Raw genomic sequence first — 25,978 nt, forward strand, 5'->3', positions numbered from 1 at the left:
AATCGGTATAAGGGGCCACCCCTGTCAAAACAGCGGGTCTCGGGAAGCAAGCTCGAAGAGACGTCATTCCGGTCTTCCAAGCTTCAGAGCTCGACCTGAGTGATCCGATCGATAATCAAAGGATCACAAGTTGCGATTGAAGAAACCAGCGCTCCCAGCACACACTCTTCTCGCCCCATTCATTTTCAATTTTTATTCCAGCATGCGATCAATTCAGGTCCAGACAACGCTGCGGCCCTTTCTGAAGGGTGCAGGCGTAGCTACCAGCAGGAGGACTTTTGCATCGTCGCGACCCTGGAAGGCCAGCAATCAGATCTACAACACGTGAGTCCAAGCTCTGGCTCCAAGTCCAGAGAAATCTATTCTGTTACTGTGGATTACCGATTGCTAATGGCACCCTGGCGATCCAGTGTCCGCCGCCCCGAAGACCTACACACGTACCTCCTGCTCTCGTCCTCGAGCCGCACGCCGCTCATCACGCTGTGGACGACCAACTGGTGCTCGACCTGCCGCGTCGTCGCCCCGCTGCTGAAGGATGTCATCGAGTCGGGCACCGGCGAGGCCGAGGGCGGCGTCGGCTACTGCACCGTCGAGTTCGACTCCCCGGACATCATGGCCGACGGCCTCGGCATGACCTACATGATCACCTCGATCCCGACGCTGCTGAGCTTTGACGCGCAGGAGGCACAGGTCGAGACCAAGGTCATGGACGCACGCAAGCTCGCCGACCGCCGGTTCCTGGAGGAGTGGGTGCGCAACGAGGCAAAGAGACACGGCGGACGCGGAGGCGGTGGCGGCGGGAAAGGTCTCTTCGGCGGCTTGTTTGGAAGCTTCAAATGATACACAAAACGAATGAATTAAATCACGGAGGGACACAGGGGCGGGGCCAAATATTGTTCGTGGCTCGTCTAGCTATGGGCAAGCTGCGGCCGGCTCCATCGTCAGTCCGACGTGACGTTCGTCATGGCAAGTAGAACACCTCTTCCAGGCCCTTCCACCAGCTCGGTTCCCCGGATTCGCTGCTTTTCGCGCCTGGCACCAAGCTCTGGAAACACCATTAGCCTGGCTAGTCGGCATACAATGTCTGATGGATATTCTTACCTCCTGGTAGGCGTCCGTCATGGCCCACCATTCTCGCACCTTGGGGTTCTCTTTCATGCGCTCCATATCGCCCGCATAGTCGTATCCGACATACTTGAAAGTTGCGAAGAGGATGCCGCTGGCATCGTCCCAGAAGATACTGTCTATGTTCCTCGGAAGCCGGTTAGCGACACGAGCTCCTGGCTGTCCGGGCGACCCAGAGAAACAAGGGGGAGGGAAGGCAGTTGCGATAGCATTTAGACGTACAATCGGCTATGTTACAGGCCTTGATTTGCTGTAATACCTCCGGCCATACCTTCGCATGGCACTTCTTGTACTCGGCGACGTGCTCCGGCTTTAACTTGACGATCTGTGCGATACGCCGGCCTGGGTTCTTTTGTCGCCCCGAGTCCTTGGGGGACTCTGCCCGCGGTGGACTCGGGGGTCCAGTCTCCGTGATGGGGGATGTTGGTTTGGTCCAGAGCTGTGACATGGTGCCGACTGTGTGGTGAATATCCTGGACTTATAGATACAACGGAGGTGAGTATCAAGGTCGCACGGAGCTAGGACGATGCCACGAAGCAATTTATGAATATTGGCCTTTTTCTTCCTCCGGTTTTCAATAACTATGGAGAAGCTCCGTCAGACATGATGTACACGTCAGGGTCCCGAGAACAGTTTGGTGGGCCTGCTCGGGATAGTCGGACGCGAGGACGGAGGAGCGGGGTACATACATACAGTACATGTATAGACGATCCAACTATTAGCCCCCGCTTGAAAGTCCTTGAGACCGGCTGATATACGTTTTACGTCCGTACGGACATGCGAGGACTACAGACCAGATACAAGGACGAAGGACCGCCTGTGTGTAGTTTTGACGTTTACGGGAATGCTACATCTAATGCAGCACTTCCAAACCTTCGAGGCTGTCCATGGTCAATACCACGCTGAGCAAAAAAAGCTTATGCAGGTCTGGCAGCATGGTCCGCCAGGTCCCTTGGTGCCTCCTCCCAAGTTAGCGTGTCCGGACTCCGAACATCAGATCAGCTCAGACGATTGAAAAGGAGTCCAGGGCACAGGAGGTCCGCCATGCATCTCTGCTGGCTTGGTGCTTACTGGGCCTGAATGCAATAGGGAAACTGCACCTCGAGGCCATCCCACGGCCCGCAAACGTACCCATTAGCTCAGTAGCGGAGTCCACTTGGCAGGGAGAATAAGTGGAAGATGGACACACCCACGATATCAGGAAGACGGCAAAACAGCACGCGTCGCTGCTTTCGCCTTACACCACGCACATCCCCAACGCATCCGGTTTTTTGCTTCTTATTACGGGCAGCCAAGCCGTGTCTTCCAGACCGCAACGTTGTGCTAGTTCTCCTTTTGGCCTGGTCGTCAGACTTGAGACTGCAACTGCGGGTGGCACGGCCCGCGCGTGGTGCTAGGCAAACGGTAGGTTTTGGTGCTTTGAGATCTATCGGGCCGTCTTTGCGTGTTCACCTCATGGTTCTCCGAATAACTTCGGGCAATTCGCTCCGGAGGTAAGCATAGCCACGACTTAGCACCTAGACACTGAGTCTTGCTCTGAGCCTTTGGCGATTGTGTGATTAGACCCTGATCGTTGCAGCTTTATCTGCGATGTCGTAGTATGACTGAATTGACCCTTTCTTCTCTCTATCGACATTTAGGACATGCCCTGGACCCCTCTGGGCCTGATTATTTTTGCTGGCTACTCGTACAAAATGTGAGCATATGGTGACGCCCTCTTGCTCTAAGCCTGTTTATTTCCGAACTCCTCCCATGCAAATCGATAGGACGCTTCCGCTTTCCTTCCCTGTTGTTGCCGGTTCCGGATCCCCTTTTGCGTAGTATATTACATAGGAAAGCCCATTGTCATTTGAGCATTATAGAGACCCTTATTGCCCAAGACCCACTGAAATGAAACCTACAAAGGATATGGCCGTCCAGGATTGGATGCAACAGCTAGTCGTGTCGAAATCGAATACAAATGTCGTCGTGACTGATTATGCATAGAATGCCTCGATGAAGTAGATAAAAGCAAAGACCAAGAATGCCACGGCGCCACCAACAGTGACTGTAAGGATGGTTAGTTTAAGCAGCACGACGGGGTGGACCATGAATACTTACCAACTTTCAAGCTGACCTTTCCGGCAATGGCTTTACCGCCAAGGACGGCGACACTGGTACAGCAAGCATGGCCTACCATGGCACCCAGAGTAACCCACCAGTAGTCCTGACCGGCGGCCATCGCAATTGTGGCAATCTGACTGCGGTCGCCCCATTCGCCCAAGAACGTCATGACGAATGTCTGCACCCACGCCGGGCTCAGTAGCAGAGAAGCCAGGTTCGAGACGCCTTGGCTGACACCGCCAATAAACCCGCCGCGAGGAGACGGGCTCCGAGCCGGGGATGTAGAGGGACTTCTTGGAGGCGTCGGGAAGCGGGACTGCGACCTCGACTTACGGCTGCGTCCGAAGCCCGACTCCATCGCGTAGGGGGTGACCGAGGATCGGCGGCGACCCAGCTTCCGGGCTTCATGCTCCTTCTCCTGAATCTCCATCTCAACCTCCTGCATCTCGGCTGATACGCCCTCGTTCGGGTCCATGGCCATGCCCTCGCGCAGCATCTTGAGTCCGAAGACCAGGAAGAGGCCGGCAGCTAGGAACGCAGTGAACTTCTTGGGAATGAGCGTAGGCACCGTGTGGCCCAGAACAGCGGAGAGGACTGTCATGACGAGCAGAGCCCCAAATGCAGCCGAGAAGACCAGCATCCGATCGTGCTTCATAGCCATCAGAGCAGCGACCAGGAAGGTCTTGTCACCAATCTCGGAGACCAAGATCATGGTCAGAGACAAGACGAACGAGTGAAAGGGCTGAACTATGCCATCACCGCCATCGTCGGCGTCTTCCTTCCAGTCCTTCTTGGGCTTGGGCTTGGTGACCTCGAGATGATCTTTGGCGGCCGAGTTGGGGAGGGGGTTGGGGCTGTCTCGAAGCTTGTCGGGCAGGTCCTCTGGTTTCTCGAGGCCGGTAAAATCGTCCGAGAGCTTGTCACCTTTGGTGTTCTTGGTGCCCTTGACTTTGTCTTTGTTGCTGCTCTTGTCGCCGGCGATCTTCTGCTGCTCGCTCTGGGGCAGAGGCGGCGCCTCCTTGGGCGAGTCTGGTACCTTTTCGGCCTTCTCACCGGTCTTGACCTCCTGTTCTTTGCGTGCCTTGTCCTTCTCGCTCACACCCCCCTCGGTACCGGTGGTGCCCTTCTTGGGAGGCTGGTGGTGAGGATCGTCCATGACACTGTCGGCATCGGGGTTGTCCTTGCTCTTGCCGTGGGCCGAAGTCAAGCCGGCCTTGTCGGGCACTATATCCTCGATGATGGACTTTTCCTTCCTGGAGGCTGTAGAGTCGGACGATTTGCTGGTGTCGACGAAGGGCCCGCTATGCGGTTTGCCATCTTTGCCATCTACCGGGGCATCTTTCGTGCCGACATCTGACTTTGCCTTTGTCGAGCCAGAGATGGAATCGTCCAGCGACCTCGTGTCGACGTCAGGGGCGGAAGAGGCAAGGGCGAGCGCCGGAAGGAGCAGGAGGAGAAGCGGCGCATGTCCCTGTCGCAGCCTCATTGCGAAAAATTGTCGGATTCGCGGCGAAGACTGGGGTTGGCAAAGAGAGGGATTCGGTACGGTTCGGCTGGATAAGAGGTCGTTGCTCGAGAAGAAAAGATTTGCGAACCCGGCTGTGGTTCAGAACGTGTCACGAATGGCAGAGGAAATGATGACAATGCTGCAGACAAATGCGGTAGAGCCTCCCCCCCTAAAACGAGACGGACTTTCAAACGTGCTAGGCGAAGCTCGAGGGGCGTGTGCAAACACCAACAACTGTGAAGCCGTCGCTAAGTAGCTAGAACACAAAAAAAGGTACAGCAGGTAATAGAAAACAAGACAGAGCGCTGCACTCTGATCCGGGCTTGGGCGTGGTTCAGTTAAGGGGTTCAGAGGAAAAGTCAGGCGAGGCGAGGACGTGTCGCTGTCGTCACACGACTAACAGAAAGTAAAAGGTACTGAACGCCTTTGGTTAATCAATGTGGTGCACCTACCAGCTGTTCTTAGAATAGCACACGCAACCAGTTGCAGTACTACCTAGGTAGCAAGCGTGACGGCCCACCTGCATTGGCTTATGGCCATCCCAGTACAATTATCGACAGCAAAGTCCTTCCTCGCTCATCTGCTCACTCTGCACCCAATGGAATCTGCTTGGCGTGAATATGTGCAGACCGAAGAACTTGGTCCGGATTCCGCTGGGCTGTTTCTAGGCGCGTGTTGGGCCTTCTACAGCTAGGCACCTACTGGACTCTATGGCTTACCAGGCCGAAAGCAAGATTCGCCCTTTAATGCACTGAAAAGGAGGAGCAATGCACTCAAGCAGGCTACTGGCAGTCAGCTATGCTCTTTTCAGCATGTCGAGTCGGTGGCAAGTGGCTCTGGCTGGAAGCCTGGCCGGGTCCGGCTGCCGGTACCCATGTCGTGCCCTTGGTGGAGGCCGCGCCCCGGGCTCTTTAGACGCGGCACATCAGGGAACTAGACGCTAGAGCGCCCGCTCTCTACCCCTGGACAGCGTCCCAGTCCCGCGGTTCCCAGGCCTGATGTTGGCCAAGGCTACTGCTTCTAGAACCTGATCCCCGCCACGAAATACCTAAATAGATGCCTTGCCTATCTTTGCAACTTGTGGAAAATGAAATGATTCATCGGATAACTAGAGCTTTCAACTTTACAGAGGAGAAAGGCTCATTTCAAGCACAATTTCAAGAGCTTTCATCCGCTCGAGTTTTCCTCAGAGGGGAGAAAAGAAAAGATTACACATGGTAACGAAACTAACCACAGAATATAACAGACGGGCTGTATCAATGACTGGTATCCGTCCGAATAGCTTAGCCGACAAGTTCATTCGAATCTCTTTTGTGATGTCTTTTTTTTCTTATCTTCCTTTTCCCCCTCGGGGAAATGAAAGCCTGGTTTTATGCTCTCTTATGACTTGAGTGCTGTTGCCTTCTTCAGAAGCGCTGGCACAGAAGGATGCAGTGGCCGTGCGCGTCGCTCCTGGCCAATCGTGTGCGGTCAAACGGCAGCAAATAAACAAACTTCAACTTACCCTACCCTCAAACCCTAAACCCGTGAGAACGCCATCGTCCCCATTGACGAGACAGCCAGCAAACATCACGCGCATTCTCTGGCCGTACTGTTTGTCTCCCATCATTTGAACAAGAGCCTAGCAGGCGCGAGCCCATCAACTTTTCTGCAGGTCCCCGTTGTGTTCCTGGCGCGTAATTCCAAGATGCCCCGAAAACGAGGCCAGGCCTCAGCAAAGGACCCGGCGTCTTCAGCAGCTTCCCGGCCAACAAGAGAGACCAGACAGACGCGCTCCACAGCAGCCGTCGAGGGCGAGACTCCTCACGGCGACGGAGAAGAGAAACCTGAAGGCAAGCTACAACAGTCGACCTTTCCACGCCGCTTTGCCCCCGAGCGAACCCGCGGGCAGAGTGTAGAAAGTTTTGATTTCCCCGAAAGTTCCCAGAATGTGCCCGACGGCGGGAGTAGTCCTCCTTCTCCTCAGGAACGAGGTCTGTCCCGCGAACTCTCTGCTATTCATCCTATCAACCGGCATCCTTGCTGACTTTCTCCTAGGCCTGTCGGCTGTCCCTGAACCTGAGGATGAGGATGAAGCCGAGGCTGTTTCGTGGCAAGACATATTGGAAATAGTAATTCCAAGCATAGAAAACTATTCTGCCAGGCTCTATGATCATCTTCAGAAGGAGGCCGCACCATCCAGAGACAGGAGCTGGTGGAACAGACTCCGGTTCCTCGAAAACCTCTTCAAGGAACAGCATAACAGGCTCGGCCCAGCCAAGCCGTTCATCGACCCATCAGATATCATAGGGTCATTTCCGGGCATCGATCATGAGGAAGAGTTCGACAATGCGAGCCAGGCGATGTTGTCGACCAATCTCATCCTTCTTGCCATGTATGCGGCGCAGATTGGAGACCGCAAGACCCAAGCAGAACCTGTCTTGGAAGAACTCAACGAGAGCTTTCCAATGTTGTTCGCAATGCCTCAGGCTCCCTATGAAAACAATGATCTCTACGACATGGCTTTCCGTATCCGGTGTTGCTTGTTGACTGAGCAGATCAGGCAGCCTCAAAGTAGCCAAAGCCCTGCGATCTTGGCAGTGCAATCATTCTGCAGCGATGAACCTCCGAGACTTGTCAAGCAAGCCAGGGATATGCTCTTGAATGGTCCTTACGAACCTGTAGGTGCGGTTCCCGTCAACCAAGATGATGACGTCTCAGAAGAGCATTCGCGCCGCATGCAGGACCTCTGCGATCGGTTATCTCAGAGGGAGCGTGGCGAAATTCTGAAAATCCTGGAAGAAGCATATCCTATGGGAGAGCTTCTCACCGAACTAGGAACTTGGGCCCTCAAGACTTACAAGGCTCTGAAACAACAGCCAAAGATTGAGAAGGGCAAAGCACCTGCCCGTTCCGCGCAGGACGCTCAACCCCCAAGAGATCCCCCAGAGCCGGCACCTTTGGAGCCTACCAAGGGACCTGCCCGTAAAACATCCACGGCAGAGCAACGACGAGACAGATCTGCAGTAGACGAAGAAGAAAGCCTGTTCGTGGCAGATGATGACGCTGGCATGAGCGAGCACGATGATGAGTCCGATTTTGAACCAGATGAGCCTATAGTTCGAACTGGAGCGCGGACGTAAGTGGACAAGCTCCATTCTCTATAGAAGGAGAGGCAAGCATCATTGACTGACACTATTCAGTGGTAGCTATCTGGACGGCAGTGCCAATATTGAACGAGACGATAGGGTGGCGAGACGAAGATCCCGTGCCACACCGCCTTCTAATCAACAGCAAGTCCGAAACCCATTGGCAGCCCTGAATGCCGAGGATGTGGTGAATAGCTCTCGAGAGCAGGCATCCTCGAATCCATTTCGCAGTCCCGCTGCAGCGAAATCTGGCAGTGGTCTGCCAGACGGGCGAAAGAGACCGTTGGAAGCCGACGAAGAGGAAGACGGCGACGAAGACGAGTATGAGACAAACACAAGACCTTTGGACGAAAGTAGGAGAATAGTGAAGGAGCGACCAATTACCGGTCCCTCGTCGTCAAAAAGAGTTCGTATTTCTGATACACGTGCTACGGGCGATGGCCGACGCTCTGCCTCCTTGGCCAACTCTTCCAGGGAATTCGATCGCGACAGGACCGAAAATGTACGAGCGAGTGATATTAGTCTGCTCTCAACCCAGGCCAGGGCAGCCGCTCGTCACGCGCGCCAGCCGAGTGCGCCTCAAAGGCGAGTTTTCTGGTCCGACGATGACACGGCAACGCTCATAGACGCCATTCGAAAATATGGTTGTCAGTGGAGTTTCCTCGAGGAACAAGCTCTCTTCTCCACCTTTCGTAGTCAACAGGCTATCCGAGACAAGGCACGCAATCTGAAGGTTGATCTTCTCAAAACCGATGTGCCGCTTTTGGCGGGGTTTGACGCAGTGGCGCTGGGCAAAAAGGAAAGGGATGCCGTCAAGAAGGCTGGAAAGAATCCTGACCGTATGGAGCAAGATATTGATGATGACGGAAATGTGGTCAACAACCAATGGTTTCCGGAGATGGAGTACAACCAGGCGCACCGCCAGGAAGATGAAGATTAGTGGTCAGACTTCTAACACCTTGCCTGAGTTTGTTGCTACAAAGGCGTCTAGGGGGGTATTCAAAGTCTATTATCGGTTTTGCACGTTGGTTTTGCATGTTGTTACAAGGTTAGATTGCCCAGATACCCAGAGCGTTATTGAACAGGTTGATTGCCATGAGGAAAGGTTCATTCTAGAGTCATGTACGTCCTTTCTATCGAGAGCGTTGATAATCCGCCAGTCCGCTACATCTTTGTGGTTTCACTTACGATTGAACTACACATATATTATAATTTACAATGCCAGACTGGCAAAGCGTCGTGGCAAGCATTGGGCCCTGTACGACGGGTTCATACTGATCCTGGTGCTTGGGTAATCGGATTCTGCGGTACAGCGTGATTGAGCCTCCTATATCATTTACTATTTACGCTACTCCCCTCACAGGAACACAGCACACTGAAGTTCAGCGTGAGCCATGCCAGATGAGTAAATAACCAATACTACTTTGCTACACCCTACTCGCGTCACTGTTCGCCAAGCAGTTCTTCTGTGGTTGACAACTCTCCACCTCTGTCGATCCTTGTTTCGCGACGTGGGTCCAGCAAATGCTAGCCCGTGGCTGAGCTATACTGAACTGCGAGGCATCAGGTAACTGTATCCCTCCGACCCTTGCTTACCCCTAAACATGCCAGCAAGCCGCCTAACAAGGGCTTGAAGATGTAATCCAAGAAGACCAGTTTCAGGCGAGTATGCAGTCAGAAAACCCACTGCTTGAACCTTGTTCAACACCAAGAAGCACCGCCTCGGATCCTTCCCGTCGCTTCTACCGTGATGATCCGCGCCGAGCTAGTCTCCCAAACCTCCGCAGGAGGCGTTCATATTGGACAAAGCAAACCGGCAGCGCCGAAGTTCCCGTTTGTGGGGTTCCCGCGCCGCGAGGGATCGGGTTCCCTGATGGTCACCAAGTCAGGGGCGCTGGGTGGACGGTAAAGAAGAAGGTACTCACTCACACCAAATAGCGTGCGTAATACATCAGTCGTCGCCTCAAACCTGAGCTGCATTTTATTTTACAGAGGCCGATCTCTTCGTATCCTTCCATAGCATGACCATGGAGACCTCATTGCGGCAGATCTTCATGGTCTCGTTGGTGCCTGCAAGATGAGCGTCGGTCCCGACTTAGGAGGACTCATCGTCATATAAGAGAGAGAAGTCCTCTCAGTTTTCTATAATTCGCAATCCCTCACCTAGCTTGCATCAGCCGCCTTTCCAGTCTCTCGTTTTGTATAATAGTACACACAAGGCACATCCACTCGTTTAGGCCACGCCCCTTAGCACTTTGCCGCACAAACTTACAAGATGCGCTTCTCAACCCTCGCCGCCATCGCTGCATCCGGCTGCGCAGCCGTTGCCTCTGCTGCCGCGGTCCAGCCCCGCCAGGCCCCGTTCCTTGCCAACATCAAGGGCTGGGCCGCGCCGTCCGACTGCAGCACCCAGAGCGACCTGGACTTCAACGTCGGCAACGGCACCGTGGACCACTGCATTACGTTCCCGTACGCCGTCTCCACGGTTCAGCTGGGCGCCATCGTGGACGGCCCATACCAGGGTGAGTTTATCCCGCCTTCTCCCTCTGCTATATTTGAGGCTATTGTGTCAAATGGACGCGGATGAGTTGCGCATATGCTGACGACATGGTCCGCTTCATAGTCTCGTTCTACACCGACAGTGGTTGTGCCGACCTCAAGCGTGGCACCACTGCCAACGTGCCGGGAGCCTGCCAGAACAATGCCATTGGGCCTTGGCTCTCGGCCAAGGTTACCACCTTCTAAGCCAGGTCATAGGATGAGAGGACGTGATCCAGTGCTACCCGGGGAGAAAAACCAACATTAGCTTGTGCAGATCCTAAGCGTGTCATTAGATTTCTATCTGTATATAATACGAATCATTGAGTATTAAGCTGTAGCGGGCGACCTTTTGAGCCGAACAATCCCAAGCCTTGCTTTCAATGATTTCACCCTTACACTGATAAACTAGGAAATTATCTAGGCTGTAAGGAAGTAAACGTGTAAATTGTGACCAGTTGTACTCAGTGCAGGACAATCTCTATGGTTACATACTTGAGCCGGTCAGTGTTGAACGTTCTAAATGGCGGTACAGTTCTGCTCCCATAGGTGTGAAGATATCGGGGCAAAACAGTGCCCTCGTGACACACCGAAGGGAATAAGTTAATGGCTACTGGACGGCAAAACCAAAGCTTATACTCACTCAACTCTTCTTAGCTACACGTCCACCAATCAGCGTCTTAGAGCGGGACCCAGGCAAGTACTTGGATTTGTTCTCGGCCAATCAGAACGCTGCCCTTGGGGCAGTTGCGGATGCCTGTCGCGTTCGAGGATCCATTAACAAGGGAATCGCACTATACTTATATGCGACTGCGTTGAAGCAATAACTTACCAGATCCGATTCTAAGTACGACAAACATCTTCTTCCTGGGATTCCACGAAAGAATCGGACGAATTGCAGGATCCTGCGACACCCTTAGCGTTGCCGGGCCACCCTAGTTTTGGAAGACTCGATGGCGCCAGTCGCGTCGACAAGGACCGCACGCGGCCTCTCACAGCGGGAGCTGAGGTACCTAAGGCGCTCGGCCGCCAAGTGCGACTCGATGAGGGCAGTGCTCCATATCTCGGAGCTGCTCGAGTCCATCCTTCTCCTCGTGGACTTGCGGACAATCCTCACCTCTGCGCAGCGGGTCAGCCGCTCGTGGCATGATTTGATCACCAGGTCGCCGGCGCTGCAGACGGCGCTGTTCCTCCGGCGCGATGACCGCCCGGGGTTGGGCAGCCGGCCGACCCGGAACCCTTTCCTAGTCGACTTGTTCCCGTCTCTACGGGAGGAGGATGGCATAACAGCGCCAGCGCCCGAAGACTCGGGGAACTTGCCATCTGCCTCAAAGGTTGATATCTTCACGCGCCCCAACGCTTCGTGGTAAGCACGATCAGGACATTCCTCACGCATTCAGACACATATGGGACGCGGTGCAATTGTATCTTACGGCTGAGCGGTAGACCAAAACGCCCTGACAGAGAGGATTGACTGACTTGTGAATAATGAAGGAGACGCATGCTAGTACAGCAATGTCCGGCGGCCTACATACTGGGCAGGTGGCGCACTACGCTGAACCCGGATTCAATGCACCAGTCTGGAGAGCTATACCTTTACGAGGATGGGATGCGGATGGAGCATATCTACGGCGAGTCAGCGCAGAGGGTGGAAGGCTGCAGCTACCTCAACTGGGGTGGAGGTTTGTTCACCAAGGGCCGCACGCCGACCCCAGATGTGCCATCAGAGTTTCTGCAGGCACTCCCGGTGTCAAGCGCAAAACATAATGAGCTGTTGGATATGGCCGATATCGTGCACGAACTTTTGCCCTCCTTCGGCTGCGTCGACTTTGAAGAATATTTGACACCTTGGCGATGTTCCGGCTGGGAGGGTTCTAGAAACGAAAGAGACATTGACATAGGGGTCAAAATCTTAGAGTGGTCAGGAGATATCGACCACGATGATCTGTGACGTATATCCAAACCCTGAAATGGTACCTGTTACGGACCATGGTCTTTCTGTTTTAATGCAGTCGGCGTGGCTTGACTCAAGGAGCATGAGCGATACAGCCGTTCGTGTTTGGAACAATAATTCATTCAGCGTCGGCTGGGCAGCTTTCGGTTTGAAAATAAACGCAATTCCTGTATCACAAATGTTACATGTTCAAATCGTGGACGGCATCGTACGGTGATGTAGACACAAACGGCTTTATGGCATTGGGTATATGTGGCTAGCAAATTCGTACGCTAAACCTTCGAGCGGTGAGCAACGATATCTTTACGGGCCTCTCGGCTTGTCCAAGTAAATTTGAATCATGGTGGCTGAGATTGTGATCCATTCCAATCGCTACTCCATATGAACGTCTTGCAACGCCACTCAGTGTTCCTTTCCTTGTCTCCTGACGGGCCAAGCGGCCGACGGCACATGTAAAACGACCTTCCTGCGAATGGCATTAGCAGTCTGGGTGGAACTCTGGGTATTCTCAAGATTGAAATAACGACATAGCGCACATGCCAATACATACCGCAGTTGATGCCTGGTTTCTTGGTAAGCATGCTGACGCACTCCTCGCCATGCTCACACTTTGGAAGGATCCTCTTCCCTAACAGCTTTGACCATGATTCTTTGTTTTCAATAGGATCAAAGACCTTTTCGGAAGTCGCAGGCACCGCACTCTTTTCCGGCGTAATATGGGCTGGCGTCGTCCCTCTGAGGTCATCAGGATCCGCAGTTCCGTCGAAGCCGAGTTTGGGCCCTAAACCTTCTTCTGCTTCGGGGACCTTCTTCGGAGTCGCTGTGGTCTTTGGTTTGAAGAAGCCCATCAGACTGCTCTGTCCCTTTCCCAGTGAAGACTCCTTATTCGACATGGCCTTCTGCTTTTTCTGTGGCTTAGTAGATGCCGAGGCAGATGGCGTTCGCTTCAGACCTGCCCGAGGTGACTTTGAAGGCGATGGAGCCGATATCGAGGGACTGCCATTTTCCTGAGAGGGGAGAGGATTAATCGCTTCGAATTGTTGTAGAGTCTGAGGTTCTACAGTTTGTAGATTTTCTATTGCTTCTGCTGCTGGTTCTGAGCACGGCTCACTCGCTGGCGTTGAAGGTACTTTTGGGGTGGTGCTCGGTTTTTTGAAAAACATGTCCTTAATGTTTTGGCGTCGATCAAATTCCGGTATCAACTTTGCTGACATGGGCAACAGATCTTTCACGGTCCACTCCCTTATTCGGTCGCCGTCCTGAAAGACGCCTGTTGGATTTAATAGGTCACGGAGGTGTACAGCTGCCCCATCCAAGGTGACCTGGTCACTTAAAGTAGCAAAGACCGGGCAATGGTCCGAACCCATGAGGCCTTCCTGTATATTAGAGTCGATGACCCATTCTTTCATGTTGTCGCTGCATAGAACATAATCAATGCGGCTGCCAAAGTTGCCAGGCCGGGCGTTCTTCTTGGTTTCCCAGCAGGTGAACATGCCCTCACGGGCAGGATTGAAGAGTCTTCCCAGGTCCCATAGTGCTGGCTCCTCTCGGCCGTCATCTCGCTGTCCATAGACGTTCCCGCCGTAGACCAGCTGATTGAACAGCCGGCGAGAAGGAGCCGAAAAGAAATCTTCCGTGGTCATGGCCTCCTTCTTCAGTCGCTCGGCAAGATTGGCTGTGTCGATGCCGGCGCGTATGACATTCAGATCGCCGGTCAGTATCACGCGCTTACCCATGCGGACGAGGTTTCGCACACGAATATCCAAGGCTTCTAGGTAGCCGAGTCGAAAATCGTCTCGAGACTCGTCACGTGTTGCCGGACTGTATGTTCCGATGAGGACGAAGGCAGGGAACTCCAGGATGACGCAGCGGCCCTCAGAGTCAAGTGTGGTGACATCAACGACGCCCGAGAGCTGGCTCGGCTGTGGGTAGCCTCCAATCTGCTGGTCCTCTGGCAGCTCGCAAAACGGCGTGGTCGTATTCGGAGGACACAGGGCCCCCGTGATGCCCTCCTCAGCTCGGATAGGTGCGCAGACAGAGTTGCGGGTGTATATGGCAACGCCGGAATAGCCTTTCTTGTGTTTCGGCAAGCTGAAGTAGACGTCCCAGCCGGGCACAAGCACCATATCGTCCCTCAGGTCCTTCCGCTGGATTTTGGCCTCTTGGAGCACAACTATGTCTGCCTCGAGGATGTCAAACATGGCCTTGAAGGTGCGGTTTTCGTTCCACGGCTGGTAGCTGAAGGGGTTCCTGATCCCGTTGACGTTCCAGGAAGTAATACGGACAACCATGTTGCTGAATTTCTCGAACCCGGCTGCGCGTGGCTTTATGGTTGAGTGTTGGTGCTTTGACGGGTCATCGGTATCACAGGCAGGTGCCGCTCATGTAATGTGTCCCCCAACGTGCCCCGACGTCAACTCAGGGCTTCTAGAGACAATGGCGAGTGGAGAGTTCGGGTTGCATCAGCAAGAGATGTGTGGCTGTCCGTAAAATCGAATTGTCGATGTTCCGGAATCATGGCCCGGTACCAGGACGGGATCACCCTTCTACGAGCGATGGGCAGGAACTCAGACAGCCCAGAGAGCCCAGACAGCCCAGACACTGCAAACCGATGCAGACTTCTAATCTGGGTAATTCTTGAAATGAGAAAAGTCAACGGGTCGCGGGTGTCACGCTCTCGCTCCTCGCCTTCTCTTGGTCTTTGACGCCACTGAGCGTCTGAGGTCCTCGAACCAGCGATGGGGCCCCACTTTTCACGACACGGCTTCCCCACGAAACCAGCTGACCAGAAGAAGCAAGCAGGGGCAAGCAGTGGGCAAGCAGTGGGCAAGCACAGCACCTCCCACAGCACCTCCAGGTCCTAGCCGTGGGCCCGGCAGTTTTCATGCCTCAGGCCGCCAGACGGGCAAAAAGCGCACTAGCCGAAGCTCCCAAACTGACCTCATCCGATTCGACATCGCACCACTTCGACCTCCTCGAACCTCCAAGCAACCCGACACACTCTCCACTCAATTGAAGCCCGCGACAGCGACCCCGAAACGCCCATCATGTTCCCCCAGCGCCAGATGCTGCGCGCCGCCGCCCAGCTGCGCAACCCGGCCGTCCGCTCCGCCGTCCAGCGCCGCTTCGCCTCGACCGAGAACGCCTTCATCAAGGAGCGCCAGGCCGTCAAGGAGCACGCCCAGGCCACCACTGGTGAGAGATGACCCTACTTTGTGGGAGAGGGGTGCCCAATTGGAAGAGTTGCTAACTCATCTATCCGTCGACAGAGCTCTGGCGCAAGATCTCCATCTAGTAAGCCCACCCCTCTTGACTTCTTCCTCCGCCCCGGTCCGCGGCCCTGAGCTTGAGCGATTTCGACGACACGACCCCCCGACCACACCCGCCCGCACACCTGCTCGAGACTCGCCGCTGACCGCTGGCCCGGATCAATTCCTTCGCTGTTTTGGTTGGGTGACGGAGATATGTGCTTCTTTGTTCTTGCTAACGAGACGGCCCCACGTAACAGCGGCGTCGCCCCCTTCCTCATCCTGGCCGGCGTCAACGCCTACAACCTCTGGAACGAGCACTGGGAGCACTGGTCGCACATGCCCCCGTTGGAGGAGCGCGTCGAGTACCCCTACCAGAACATCCGCACCAAGAACTTCCCCTGGGGCAACGGCGACCAGACCCTGTTCTGGAACGAGTCGGTCAACTACCACAACAAGGACAAGACCACCTAAGTCTTATCCTGCCCCTCGCTTCTTCTTCTTCCCCCCCCTTCCAACTTCGATAGGCGGGAATAGAGAGGTTCTTTGTGTGTAGTAGACGACGTGCCAGCAGCGTTCTTGGCAAAGGGGAATTGCGTCAAGACGTACGTACAGGGAGAAAACACCAATAGAGCGTTGGATGCCCGTGGCATGGGGGACGGAGGACGAGACCCGACGTCTCTGCGTGAGCTGTAAATACCTTCCCTTTGTTTCAGACATCAATCAAGCCTTAAAACATCAAATATGGCTGTGCGTCGGTCTCTTGACCCTATGTTAAGCTTGTCCAGCACGTTCGACCCAGTGTGTCGTAAGCACAATTGCTGCTTGTATGTGACTTTGTATTATGTTCCTCACTAAATCCTGGCTTGGACTACCTTGTGCCAGCTGTTATCAAATGTACTCCGCTGTGCCTGGATGTGCAAGGCCCTAGTAACCCCCAATAATGGGTTCTTCCTGACCTTGGTGTCAACCCCTGACTCCTATAAAAATTCCCTAGGCGCTAGAGTAGTGTTTGCTGGTATACCCATGCCCTTGCCCTTGCCAACTCCGTATATGCATTGATTCCCTTCTACGAACCACCCCTTCAACCACCTAGCGAGCAGCTATGGGCTCGTGTTCCTCTCCTGCGAACTCTGGGTTGTTATCTAGCCAGTTCGCATAGTCATCCTCGTCCTCGTCTTTCATATCGTTGCTGCCGTCCTCGTGCTGCACAGTAGACTGAGGTACGTCTTGCGTGTCCATTTGCTCCGTGATGCTTTCGCTCGGCGTGGAGGGGCCGCCGCTCTCCCCTTCCGCTAGGTCTTCTACCGACGGCTGGACGTACGCGGGGCTGTTTTCGTGCTCGTGGTCCTCGTACAAGGGCGACGTGGGCTCCGAATCAGCTGGCGCCTCGACCACCAACAAGTTCTCCTCGTCCCCCTCGTCTTGATGCACCTCAGACACACGTCTCCTTCTCGGCAAAGGAGGGGGCGGCACCGCCCGCCGCTCAGGCTTTGGATCGTTCACGCTTGTCGTGCTGTTCCGACCCGCCAGTTCTGGTGGAGGAATCGGCTTCCGTTTTGGCATCGGTATGGGAGTGACCTTAGACCTCCTATCTGGCCCCGGGAGCGGCATGCCTGGGGGCGGCAACGGTTGACCTCGGCCCATTGGTTGATTCAGATCAACTGCCGGAGGGTCGGACAGCTTCCGTCCATCCGGACCCTGCTCAGAACGGCGCTGCATGGCATTCCAACCCCAGCGCTTTGCCGTAGCTGCCGCATTCGATACCGCCGCCAGGGTGTTTCGCTTCTGATCTGGCGTACCGTTGGGCGTCGTCGAACCCGAGGTGTCTTTCCTGGAAAAAAGGCCTCTTCCGATGGATCCTGTCGCACTTCTGACTGATGCCCTAGTTGATGGTGCGGGTGAGTCAGTTCGGTCGCTCTCGCTTGCACCGCTATCAACAGACGATGTTGTATCCCGACGTCCTGGAGCGGTTGGTGTCTGGTCCTCGTGGATCACAGGTTCCAAGGACTCAGAAGAAGAAGACTCGTTGGAAACCTGCTTGACTGACGTCGGACGTGTGGGTGTGCCTACGGGAGTCGGGGCATTAGATCCTTTCCGGCTTCTAGCCGCCACGCTGGCCATGACGCTCGCTGCATCGTCCTTGTCAGGAGGAGAGGACGAAGGCTTGAACAATTCTGCGTGTGCCGCATCGGCACTGATGGTCGGGCTGGAGGCGGAATACGAGCCACTGCGAATCGGACGGGGCGTCTCGATGGGAATAGGCGATGGAGAGTTCTTCGTATCGAGTGCGGTTGTGGACGCTGAGGCGCTCGAACTCGTCTGGTTTTGCAGTGCTGTCTTCTTTGCATTCATCTTGCGGGCCCAGAATCCCGATGGATTGGCGTTCTCCAAGGCTGGGACACTGTGGCTCTTCTCGATTGGTCGCAGTTCGGGCGAACCAGGGGATGTCGGAATGCCCGTCTCCTCGATGTGGGAGACCTCATCCACGTCACCAAGCATGGCCGCAATCTCCTCATGGTCCTCAGAGTGCTCCACGGCATCATCCCCTTCAAAGATACCTCCACGCCACTCCTTGTGCTCCGTTTTGAAGAAGGGCATATCGTCCCAGAATGGCTGCACCAGGGTTTCCGCAACCACCTCCTTGATTCGATTCTCGATCTGGCGAAGGATGACCGTATAAGTGATTTGTCTTGTGCTGACAATTGGCTCTATTGTCATTTCCATCTTGGGCATGGTTTGAAAGGAGAACCATATACGATTGCTCGGAGGCGGCTTGATCTTGAAGAAGACGTGGCCCTCAAGCTTCTTGAGCACCACCGCAAGGACAAGGTTCACCTCTCTCACCTTGAAGCGAGTACCGAGGTCGATCCTGGCCGTTGCGGCGACCTCCAATCTGAAGTTTCCTGTGTACTTAACATCGGCCTCCATACCGAACTCACCCTCCACCGTCAGATCCTTAAGCCGCGGGTTCGTGATGTAGGGGGCAGAATCTCCGGTGTCGATGTTCTGTATTGCGATCCGCGAGAGAATCGTCGGTCTTTTGACACGCGATATCTTCTTGGTGATCTTTTCCCGTATGAGATTCTCTATATCCTTGGTCCTATGGATACCCAAGAAGATGCGCCCGATCATGGCGTTGAGCCACCTCGTCTGCATGTGCTCCTCGCTCGAATGAAGTCTCTGGACAAGCGAGATGATATTCTTGACTTCGAATTGCAAGGGCTGCGGCGCCCGGTTGGTTGCCCCAAACACCTGCTCTTGATTCCGAATCAAGGCGAAATAGAAGTCCTCCTTTGCCGAGCAGTTTTCACAGAACAGGTAAAAAGGTCTCGATATCTGGCTATCCGGTGCCAGCTCGTTTGAGTCCAGCTTTCTGGATAAACACAAAGCGTTCCTTTTTATAAACAGCTCACCCTCTGGCGTGCTGTCTCCCCCCGAGTATATGCTGACATCATGGTGTGCCAAAGAGATGACGTGGCGCACCTCGAGTTGTTCGTCGTCGTCGAAGAGCATGAGATGCCCATGTCTATAACACCAACAGTCAGTTATACCCTATTGTGGTAGAACAGGGCGACGCTGGCACGAACCGGAGCACAACGTAGAACACGTTACCCGCCCTCTTGGGTCGAACACTGTTGCCGCTAGTGTTTTCCAGGGGATTTGGGCCTTGTTTTCTGTCGAATATGGTCCGGTACATGGCCTGGTATACGCTCTGGCTCGGGGCGGCCACGGTGGCCGATCCGACGGGGGTCGATCGTTCGATGGGCTTGGCGTTGATCCCCATGGGGGTGTAGTCTCGACATACGGCGAAGTAGCCGGCGGCCACGTCGGCGGCCTGGACATACTGGGGTTTTGACTCGCCCTTCTCAGCCTTCTGCGCCGCCTCGAGGTCCTTGGTGAGATCGCCGGGGCGGACGATGCTGCCGCCGTCGACCTCCTTCTCGGCGAGCAGCTCGCGGACCTGGGGCAGGGCGAACCAGGCGGTGACAAGGACGATGGGTATGAAGGTGACGCCACCGAGCAGGTAGGTCAGGAGGAAAGCGGTCCAGCTGCCCATAGCTGCGGCGTGAGACAGCTAGCAGGATGCGAGACTGCTAAGCTGGAGATGGATAGAGTTCGGGAGGTCATCGATGTCGGATAGCAAAGTCTCGGTCTTATCGGTGAGGCAGGAATTACAGATATTACATTGTTCTCCAGCATCCGGCTTGAAGCATCTCTGAGCGGCGCTGCAAGGCGGGTTCGAACAAGTGTCCCGGCTGAATTGCTGAGAAGGTCGGCCTCGCGAAAAACGGCCGTGTCGTGTCGAGTCGAGTTGAGAGTTACAGCTGGTGGTGTCCCCCGTCCCATGTCCCACGTCCCACGTCAGAGCAAGCACCAAGCACCAAGCACTAAGCCGGCTGCCGGCGTCTCCACGTGCCAGGGTTAGTGGTCTGTATTGTGGGGTATAAAGCCCAGCCAGCATCTCGCCAGCTAGGTTACTAGGTTCGCATGCTACCTGTCTCAGTCAATCGTCCGTTATAGTAGGATTCGACGACTGGAATGGTGGTTTTGCGAACTTGTGATCGGCCTATAACGTATGCTGGTGCAACTGGGCGAAGTTCACATCAGAACCATTGCGCATGCCTCTGGGATGTGTGTTCGTTGCAGGGACCCTGGCACTTATTCCACACCATGGAAGATATCCACAATTGGGGTTCTGAACTGCCGGACCTCCAAATGACCCAAAAGGGAGTGCTGTACTGGAGCATTTGCGAATTTCGATGCTGAATTTCTATGTAAATGAGTCAAACCTCCCCCGGCCGTTGTGCTGTTTTATCCAACGCGGGGCCTCTCGATGTTCAAAACAACGCCTCGCTGATGCTATGCAACCACGTCCTGGTGTGCTCTCTTTGCACTCAGTCAAACCCCTACTCCAAAACGTACCGCACTCGCCGTGCATACCTCTGTAGACAGTCCGAAACTCCAACGATGCTCTCATGATCACCATTCCAAGTCCCTTCGATCAACCTCTTCGACCAGCTGCGTGACAGCTGGCTCCACCAACCCCTTCTCAGTCCTATACCTGGACAACTGCTTCATCCGCGTGTAGAACACAGGGCAGTCCTTGCTATCACATGGTACATCATCCAGGGGTGCCAGCCCCGCGCAGCTCTGGCATACCTTGTTCACATCCAGCAGTTTCTTCTCCTCCCTGCCCAGCTGGGCGCGAAGCTTCAGCAGGCTGGCGGGCGCGTTCGTCAGACACCGCTCGCAGATGGCCCCGCCCTCGGTGCCGGTTTTGCCGTTGCAGACGAGACACGCCGCCGCCTTCATGTACGACTCTAGCGTTTTCTTCGTGAGCACACCGCCTTGCTCGACGCGGTGAATGCGTTGCACTTTGGGCATCTCGTCGTACCACTGGCGGACGTTGGCGCCAACCAGGTTGAAGATGCGTTCGAGCGGCGGGATCAGGTTCTTGGAGATGTAGTACTCGGCGTCGAGCTGGAGGTGCGGGTTCGCCAGAAGGTCCTCCGGGGCGACGCAGCGGTCGATGAGGCGAGCCCCAGGAGCGCCCGTCACCACGACGTAAGGCACACGCTCGCCGTATTGAGGCTCGGCCCGCGCGTCTTCGAGCATTCTCTTGGTACTGATCAGGGCACCTGGCGGAGGAGGGCCCTTGTCGCTGTAGGTGCCTAGTTTGACCTCTCTCGCGTAACAGAAGTCCTGGATCGAAATAGCCCCACGCATGATCTTCTCGCATTGCTTCTGGAAGTACGACTTGACCTGGCTGAGGTCGGCGGTCTCGAAGAGGATCTTCAAGGCCTTCTCCTCGATCATCTGCTCGGCAGGTGTGCCATCCCTTCGGACAGTCTCAATGCCCTTGGCTTCGAATTCGGGTTTGGCTTGCTCTCGAGACTCGTATTTGTAACCCACGTAGCGCTTCTTTGCGAGGAGGACACAGGGGTGATATACTTTCTCAAACTTGAGCTTCACTGGCCGGGGATTCATATCCGTGATCGTCTTAACGATGTCGTTACCAATGTCGAATGCTTGATCTCTCGTTCGGCCTGGTAGGTGGACAAACAAACTGTCCGTGTCTCCGTACACGACCTCCGCTTTCCATTTCTGAACCGAATGGATGAGTGCAATAGCCCTCTCAAGTGTCTCCCGTCCCGTCTGAACAATGCTGTCCGCTATCTCTGAGCACGGCATACGGCCAGAGAAAGAGGCCGAGGTGTAACCGTAGGTTACGTTGGCAAGTAGCTTCAGAGCCAGCTGTCTGTTGTTCAGCAGTTGCTGGAGCGTTTTATCATCTCTGTCTTGTTTCATGCCACTCTTGACCATGACTCGAGTCTCCAAGATTTCTGTGAGCATCTTTGCCAACAATGACTTTCGCACCTCAGTCTTGCAGTACATCATTCCGTTGGGGGCGATGTTGATATAGTTCTTCAAAAGCTCCAAGAGTCGTTCCTGTCTCTTGTAATCCGTGAAGCCCATCTTGTTGGCACCTCTCCAGTTAACAATCCGCCCCAGAAACGTCGAATAGCAGTAATTGTACGCTATCATGACACTCGGATACAGACTTTGGAAGTCCAGGACTAGTACCGGACTACTGTAGAACGAGCTCTGTGGCTCCATGACCAGAGGCAGGCACTCAAGGGCGTTCTGACCACCAACTTGCTTCCGATTCGGCGAGACCAAGACAAAATTCTCGGGCTTGGCGATCCGAAACATGATCGACTCGACCTTGAACTGAGAACCTCGGGAGAAGACCGAGAAGAAGTCAACACCAAGCAATCGCGCTTGCTCGCTGGTTCGAGGTATTAGCTCATTGACTTCAAGAATATCAATGTCAAGCTTGGTCCGCCTCAAATAGTAGCGAAGAATCTTGCCCAAGTCTCTCGACTTCCCACTCAAATACCAGTCGCTCAGTGTTTGCCATGAGTAATGGGGGACACGCTGGTGTAACAGATGCCACGTAACATTTTCCATGGTATACTGAAGGAGGTTGAGCTCGCTGCGCATCGCTCTCCAGATGTTGATCATATGACGACCAGTGACACGGATAGTCGACGTTGTGTTGAAACCCCAGCGATCAGCTTCTTTCCCAAATCGTCCAAATGACTGGGACTTCATTCGCGAAAACTCGTCACACAAATTGTAGTCGTACTTGAATCTGGCTCGTTCGATGAGATAGCCCCAGGAGCTCCCATGAACTTCGTAACCTGTAAGTATATCTGGATCATGTGTACGAACAATCTCCACCATCCTAACCATGAGGTCCAGCTCGGAGTTCTCCTCGATCACCTCGACTGAAGTTTGACGTTGCAGTCTTTTCGTCATCAGTCCGTCCTCTGAGAGGACAATGATGCCAGATTGCACTTCCAAGGAGGCGTTGTCGCCGGTAGTAAAGTTCTCATCGGATTTGGAGCACCAGAAGATGCATTGAACTTCATCCTCCTCTGGATTTGGAACTAGTTTTCCTCTGCTGTTGATGTGTATTTCCAGGCTCATTGTGCTCATGTACTGGGCCTCAAACTGCACGCTGGTTGACTTCTTCTTCTGTGAGTACTTGAACTTCTTCGGTGTAGCACCTTCAATTTGGGAAAGGTAGGGCTTCATCTCTGGGTCCTGAATATTCATTGCGGGCACCGTCTCATCAACATTATTTCTCTGGGTCTCATTCCACCACGTCTCAACTTCCTCCAACGAGGGAGGTGGCTCGGCAAATTCCCAGCTTTGGAAGGTGCATTCGCGCCGCATTTTGGAATAGAGCTGTTCATCAGAGGGCCTAGGTGTCGGGTTATCGGGCTTTATACCAAAGGATGCTGGCGATGATCCAGTGCCGTCAAAGTCGGGCAGGTATGGAAGTGTATTACTTGTGAGCCGGAAATCCTGGCCTGCATATTCCCGTAGCCGGGGTGGTACGTCCTTGTCGTTGCTGTAGTATGCATCTTGGTAAATGACCTCTGGGCGGCCATCAACACCTATGGTAGAGAACACCTCTGTCGCCGCAGGTGGTGGTTGTGCGAATACGAAAAAATGAGCATTTGGCCTTGGCGCGCAGCCTACATCGAGAAGTCTACGGATTATTGTGCCTTTGATGGAGCTAGAAGAGGAGCCGACGGAGTCTCTCTTAGTAGAACCAGACCTCGTAGTCTCCGGGCTGTCGGTTTCCGTAATTACAGGCTCGAAAGAGACATGCTTCTTGACAGTGCTCTCCTGGCTTGGCTGAGAGCTTCCCTGCTGACTCAACCGTAATTGCGTATTTGGATCATTTGGATTCTTGACCACCGGGAACTTGAGCATCTGATTACCGGAGCCTTTGACATTATCGCCCTTCGTCTTCGTCTTTGTTCCTTGAGAGGAGGGTAGAGACTCAGTCGATATATTGTCATCGACTTTGTCTGGTGCCACAGGGGTTGTGGGACTGGAATTGCTGTGGTTGGCGTCGAAGACATCGAAGGCAAATTCAACTCGTCGTCGCTTGATCTCATGGTCCTCGTCAGTAGGTGTTCCAGGACGCTTCGCGATGGACTCCTCATATTCGTGGACATTGGAGTCCCGAGCAACCTTGGTCACCAGGCCGCGTGTCAGCGCTGCAGATCTCAGCTCATCAGCGATAGGGATGTGCGGAATCTTCCCACTGCGCAAGGAGCTGGCGTAAAGGCCGTCTGCCGATGAGGCCGACAAACTGTTGTCCCCCGTTTTCGTGCTTGACTCCGTCGACTCGGTTGATCCCTTAGAAGGCTCACCCACAGGCATGGCTTCTTTGCTCGCAATCTGATTGTCAGATCCCTTTTGGCCGACCTTGTTTGGCGACAGATCGACTCGCGTCGAAGTAGATTTACCTGGTTCTGGTTGCCTAAGGCCCTCCTCATCCGAGTCGTCAGGGAACATCCCATCGTTGTCCGCATTGATATCAAGAATTCGTTGTTCGTCGACCTCGATGCTGCTTGTTGGGTGTACCTCTTCTTCAGATAAACTGTCCGCTGGATCTAATACAAGACCCAAATTCTCGGGGTAGAGGTCTTCTACAGCCTGTAACATGGTGTTCACCCCGGATTCCAGAGAGATCGGCGTGACAAAATTATCGAAGCTCAACTCCTTCCCATCGCTTTGCCGATTCTCTTCCTGAACGAGCTCATCAATCTGTTCACGGTGTTCGTCTTCATGGATCCAGCCCGGCATGGAGGAGTTGCGTGGGTCTGCAGACATCGATACCAGGACCTCTGGCGGGAAAGGGCTGCTCCCTGAGGCCGGGTTGACCATGCGTCTTTTCCGACGTTTGGTCTCATCTTTCCACAACCCGGCCATACTGGCAACAAGCTTCATATCCGCAGGAAGCGGGTCGTGCATGTCGGTAAAGTCTTGGTGCAGCGGGCGTTCTCTGATCTCGTGCCTATTGAGGATGTCTTGAACACAAATGTCTACCTCAATAGAGCAATGGCTAACACGGGGGAGTTCGGCGTCATCGGTGATCAAATCATGCGGAACTGACTGGCTATGCCAATGGTGAGAGCTCACCTCCCCATCACCATGACGAGGAACGGGAGCTCGGAAATGAGCGTGGCGGACGGAGATGTAATCGCACCCGTAGAGGTTGTAGTCGGTCATGAACTGCAGTAGATATTGCAAATGGGCTTCGTAGGGCTGAAATGCCCGCTTCATGATAACCCCTTGTTGCAGAAGCTCGGCCAAGCGGGTCATGACCAGGGGGTTGAGCATGTAGATCTTGAGATAGAAACGGTATCCGACATAATATCCATAGAACGGAACACCCTTGCAGAGTGTGATGCGCGCCACGAATTTGGGATTCTCTGTGTAGGCGTTGCGGCGGTAGCTCACTGCGAGGGCGTGATCAATGGACAGATGCAGCCGGTATATGTAGGCACCAACTAATCGATGGCATTAGCCAGGTGGAATTGGGGACGTTCGACTCAGCATTAATTACCATCATCGGGCTCCAAGCTGCCCTTGTACTCGATGTACAGGTACGGGAAAGCGCCATGTATGTGAGCGCAGACCTTCTGGCCAGTCTCGGTCGACCCAAAGACGCGCACGACCGGGACTCTAGGCTCCTTTCGGAGCTGCGAAGGACGGACATCGTTGCGAAGTTGGGGGTCATATCTCGTCTGGGCAGCCTGATAGTGGTCGATACAATTCAACCGCACCCGGAAGACATCCATGACGTGCTATGCATCATGACATGGATATGTCATGTGCGAATGGGGAATAGAGGCAACATTGAGTCGAGGGGGGAATCAAGGAGCTGGCAAATGAGAGAAAAGAGAAGTCGTCAAAAGCAAAACTCGACGATGGTGCAGGGGGCGAGAGACGGTTTACATATCATGCACACACGCACCGCGTCTCGTGTGCCTTGTGCTATTAG

General features: G+C 54.2%; 10 protein-coding genes across 10 annotated transcripts; 5 read left to right on the plus strand and 5 right to left on the minus strand.

Annotated features, from left to right (window-relative positions):
* Positions 1 to 202: 202 nt before the first annotated feature.
* JN550_004959 (uncharacterized protein) lies at positions 203 to 840 on the plus strand (the record flags this gene model as incomplete). The annotated part of the gene is made up of 2 exons (XM_049316532.1): positions 203 to 324; positions 411 to 840. The coding sequence occupies 2 exons, from the start codon at positions 203 to 205 to the stop codon at positions 838 to 840; spliced, it is 552 nt and encodes a 183-aa protein (XP_049173157.1).
* A 121-nt stretch (positions 841 to 961) lies between these two features.
* JN550_004960 (uncharacterized protein) lies at positions 962 to 1,573 on the minus strand (the record flags this gene model as incomplete). Its single annotated transcript, XM_049316533.1, has 3 exons — positions 962 to 1,045; positions 1,102 to 1,244; positions 1,348 to 1,573. 3 exons carry the CDS (start codon positions 1,571 to 1,573, stop codon positions 962 to 964), a joined length of 453 nt encoding a protein of 150 aa, XP_049173158.1.
* Positions 1,574 to 3,101: 1,528 nt separating this feature from the next.
* On the minus strand, positions 3,102 to 4,714 carry JN550_004961 (uncharacterized protein; the record flags this gene model as incomplete). The annotated part of the gene is made up of 2 exons (XM_049316534.1): positions 3,102 to 3,172; positions 3,226 to 4,714. The coding sequence occupies 2 exons, from the start codon at positions 4,712 to 4,714 to the stop codon at positions 3,102 to 3,104; spliced, it is 1,560 nt and encodes a 519-aa protein (XP_049173159.1).
* A 1,235-nt stretch (positions 4,715 to 5,949) lies between these two features.
* On the plus strand, positions 5,950 to 8,803 carry JN550_004962 (uncharacterized protein; the record flags this gene model as incomplete). The annotated part of the gene is made up of 4 exons (XM_049316535.1): positions 5,950 to 5,952; positions 6,444 to 6,708; positions 6,773 to 7,853; positions 7,918 to 8,803. 4 exons carry the CDS (start codon positions 5,950 to 5,952, stop codon positions 8,801 to 8,803), a joined length of 2,235 nt encoding a protein of 744 aa, XP_049173160.1.
* Positions 8,804 to 10,138: 1,335 nt separating this feature from the next.
* JN550_004963 (uncharacterized protein) lies at positions 10,139 to 10,608 on the plus strand (the record flags this gene model as incomplete). Its single annotated transcript, XM_049316536.1, has 2 exons — positions 10,139 to 10,385; positions 10,487 to 10,608. The coding sequence occupies 2 exons, from the start codon at positions 10,139 to 10,141 to the stop codon at positions 10,606 to 10,608; spliced, it is 369 nt and encodes a 122-aa protein (XP_049173161.1).
* Positions 10,609 to 11,354: 746 nt separating this feature from the next.
* JN550_004964 (uncharacterized protein) lies at positions 11,355 to 12,352 on the plus strand (the record flags this gene model as incomplete). Its single annotated transcript, XM_049316537.1, has 2 exons — positions 11,355 to 11,767; positions 11,896 to 12,352. The coding sequence occupies 2 exons, from the start codon at positions 11,355 to 11,357 to the stop codon at positions 12,350 to 12,352; spliced, it is 870 nt and encodes a 289-aa protein (XP_049173162.1).
* A 341-nt stretch (positions 12,353 to 12,693) lies between these two features.
* JN550_004965 (uncharacterized protein) lies at positions 12,694 to 14,646 on the minus strand (the record flags this gene model as incomplete). Its single annotated transcript, XM_049316539.1, has 2 exons — positions 12,694 to 12,821; positions 12,906 to 14,646. 2 exons carry the CDS (start codon positions 14,644 to 14,646, stop codon positions 12,694 to 12,696), a joined length of 1,869 nt encoding a protein of 622 aa, XP_049173163.1.
* Positions 14,647 to 15,402: 756 nt separating this feature from the next.
* Positions 15,403 to 16,077, plus strand: JN550_004966 (uncharacterized protein; the record flags this gene model as incomplete). Its single annotated transcript, XM_049316540.1, has 3 exons — positions 15,403 to 15,550; positions 15,625 to 15,649; positions 15,864 to 16,077. The coding sequence occupies 3 exons, from the start codon at positions 15,403 to 15,405 to the stop codon at positions 16,075 to 16,077; spliced, it is 387 nt and encodes a 128-aa protein (XP_049173164.1).
* Positions 16,078 to 16,695: 618 nt separating this feature from the next.
* On the minus strand, positions 16,696 to 19,663 carry JN550_004967 (uncharacterized protein; the record flags this gene model as incomplete). Its single annotated transcript, XM_049316541.1, has 2 exons — positions 16,696 to 19,132; positions 19,194 to 19,663. 2 exons carry the CDS (start codon positions 19,661 to 19,663, stop codon positions 16,696 to 16,698), a joined length of 2,907 nt encoding a protein of 968 aa, XP_049173165.1.
* A 923-nt stretch (positions 19,664 to 20,586) lies between these two features.
* On the minus strand, positions 20,587 to 25,775 carry JN550_004968 (uncharacterized protein; the record flags this gene model as incomplete). Its single annotated transcript, XM_049316542.1, has 2 exons — positions 20,587 to 25,484; positions 25,541 to 25,775. 2 exons carry the CDS (start codon positions 25,773 to 25,775, stop codon positions 20,587 to 20,589), a joined length of 5,133 nt encoding a protein of 1,710 aa, XP_049173166.1.
* Positions 25,776 to 25,978: the final 203 nt, after the last annotated feature.

This window comes from Neoarthrinium moseri (genome assembly GCF_022829205.1).
Source record: "Neoarthrinium moseri strain CBS 164.80 chromosome Unknown scaffold14_Wmoseri_CBS_16480, whole genome shotgun sequence".
Classification (NCBI taxonomy): Eukaryota; Fungi; Ascomycota; class Sordariomycetes; order Amphisphaeriales; family Apiosporaceae; genus Neoarthrinium; species Neoarthrinium moseri.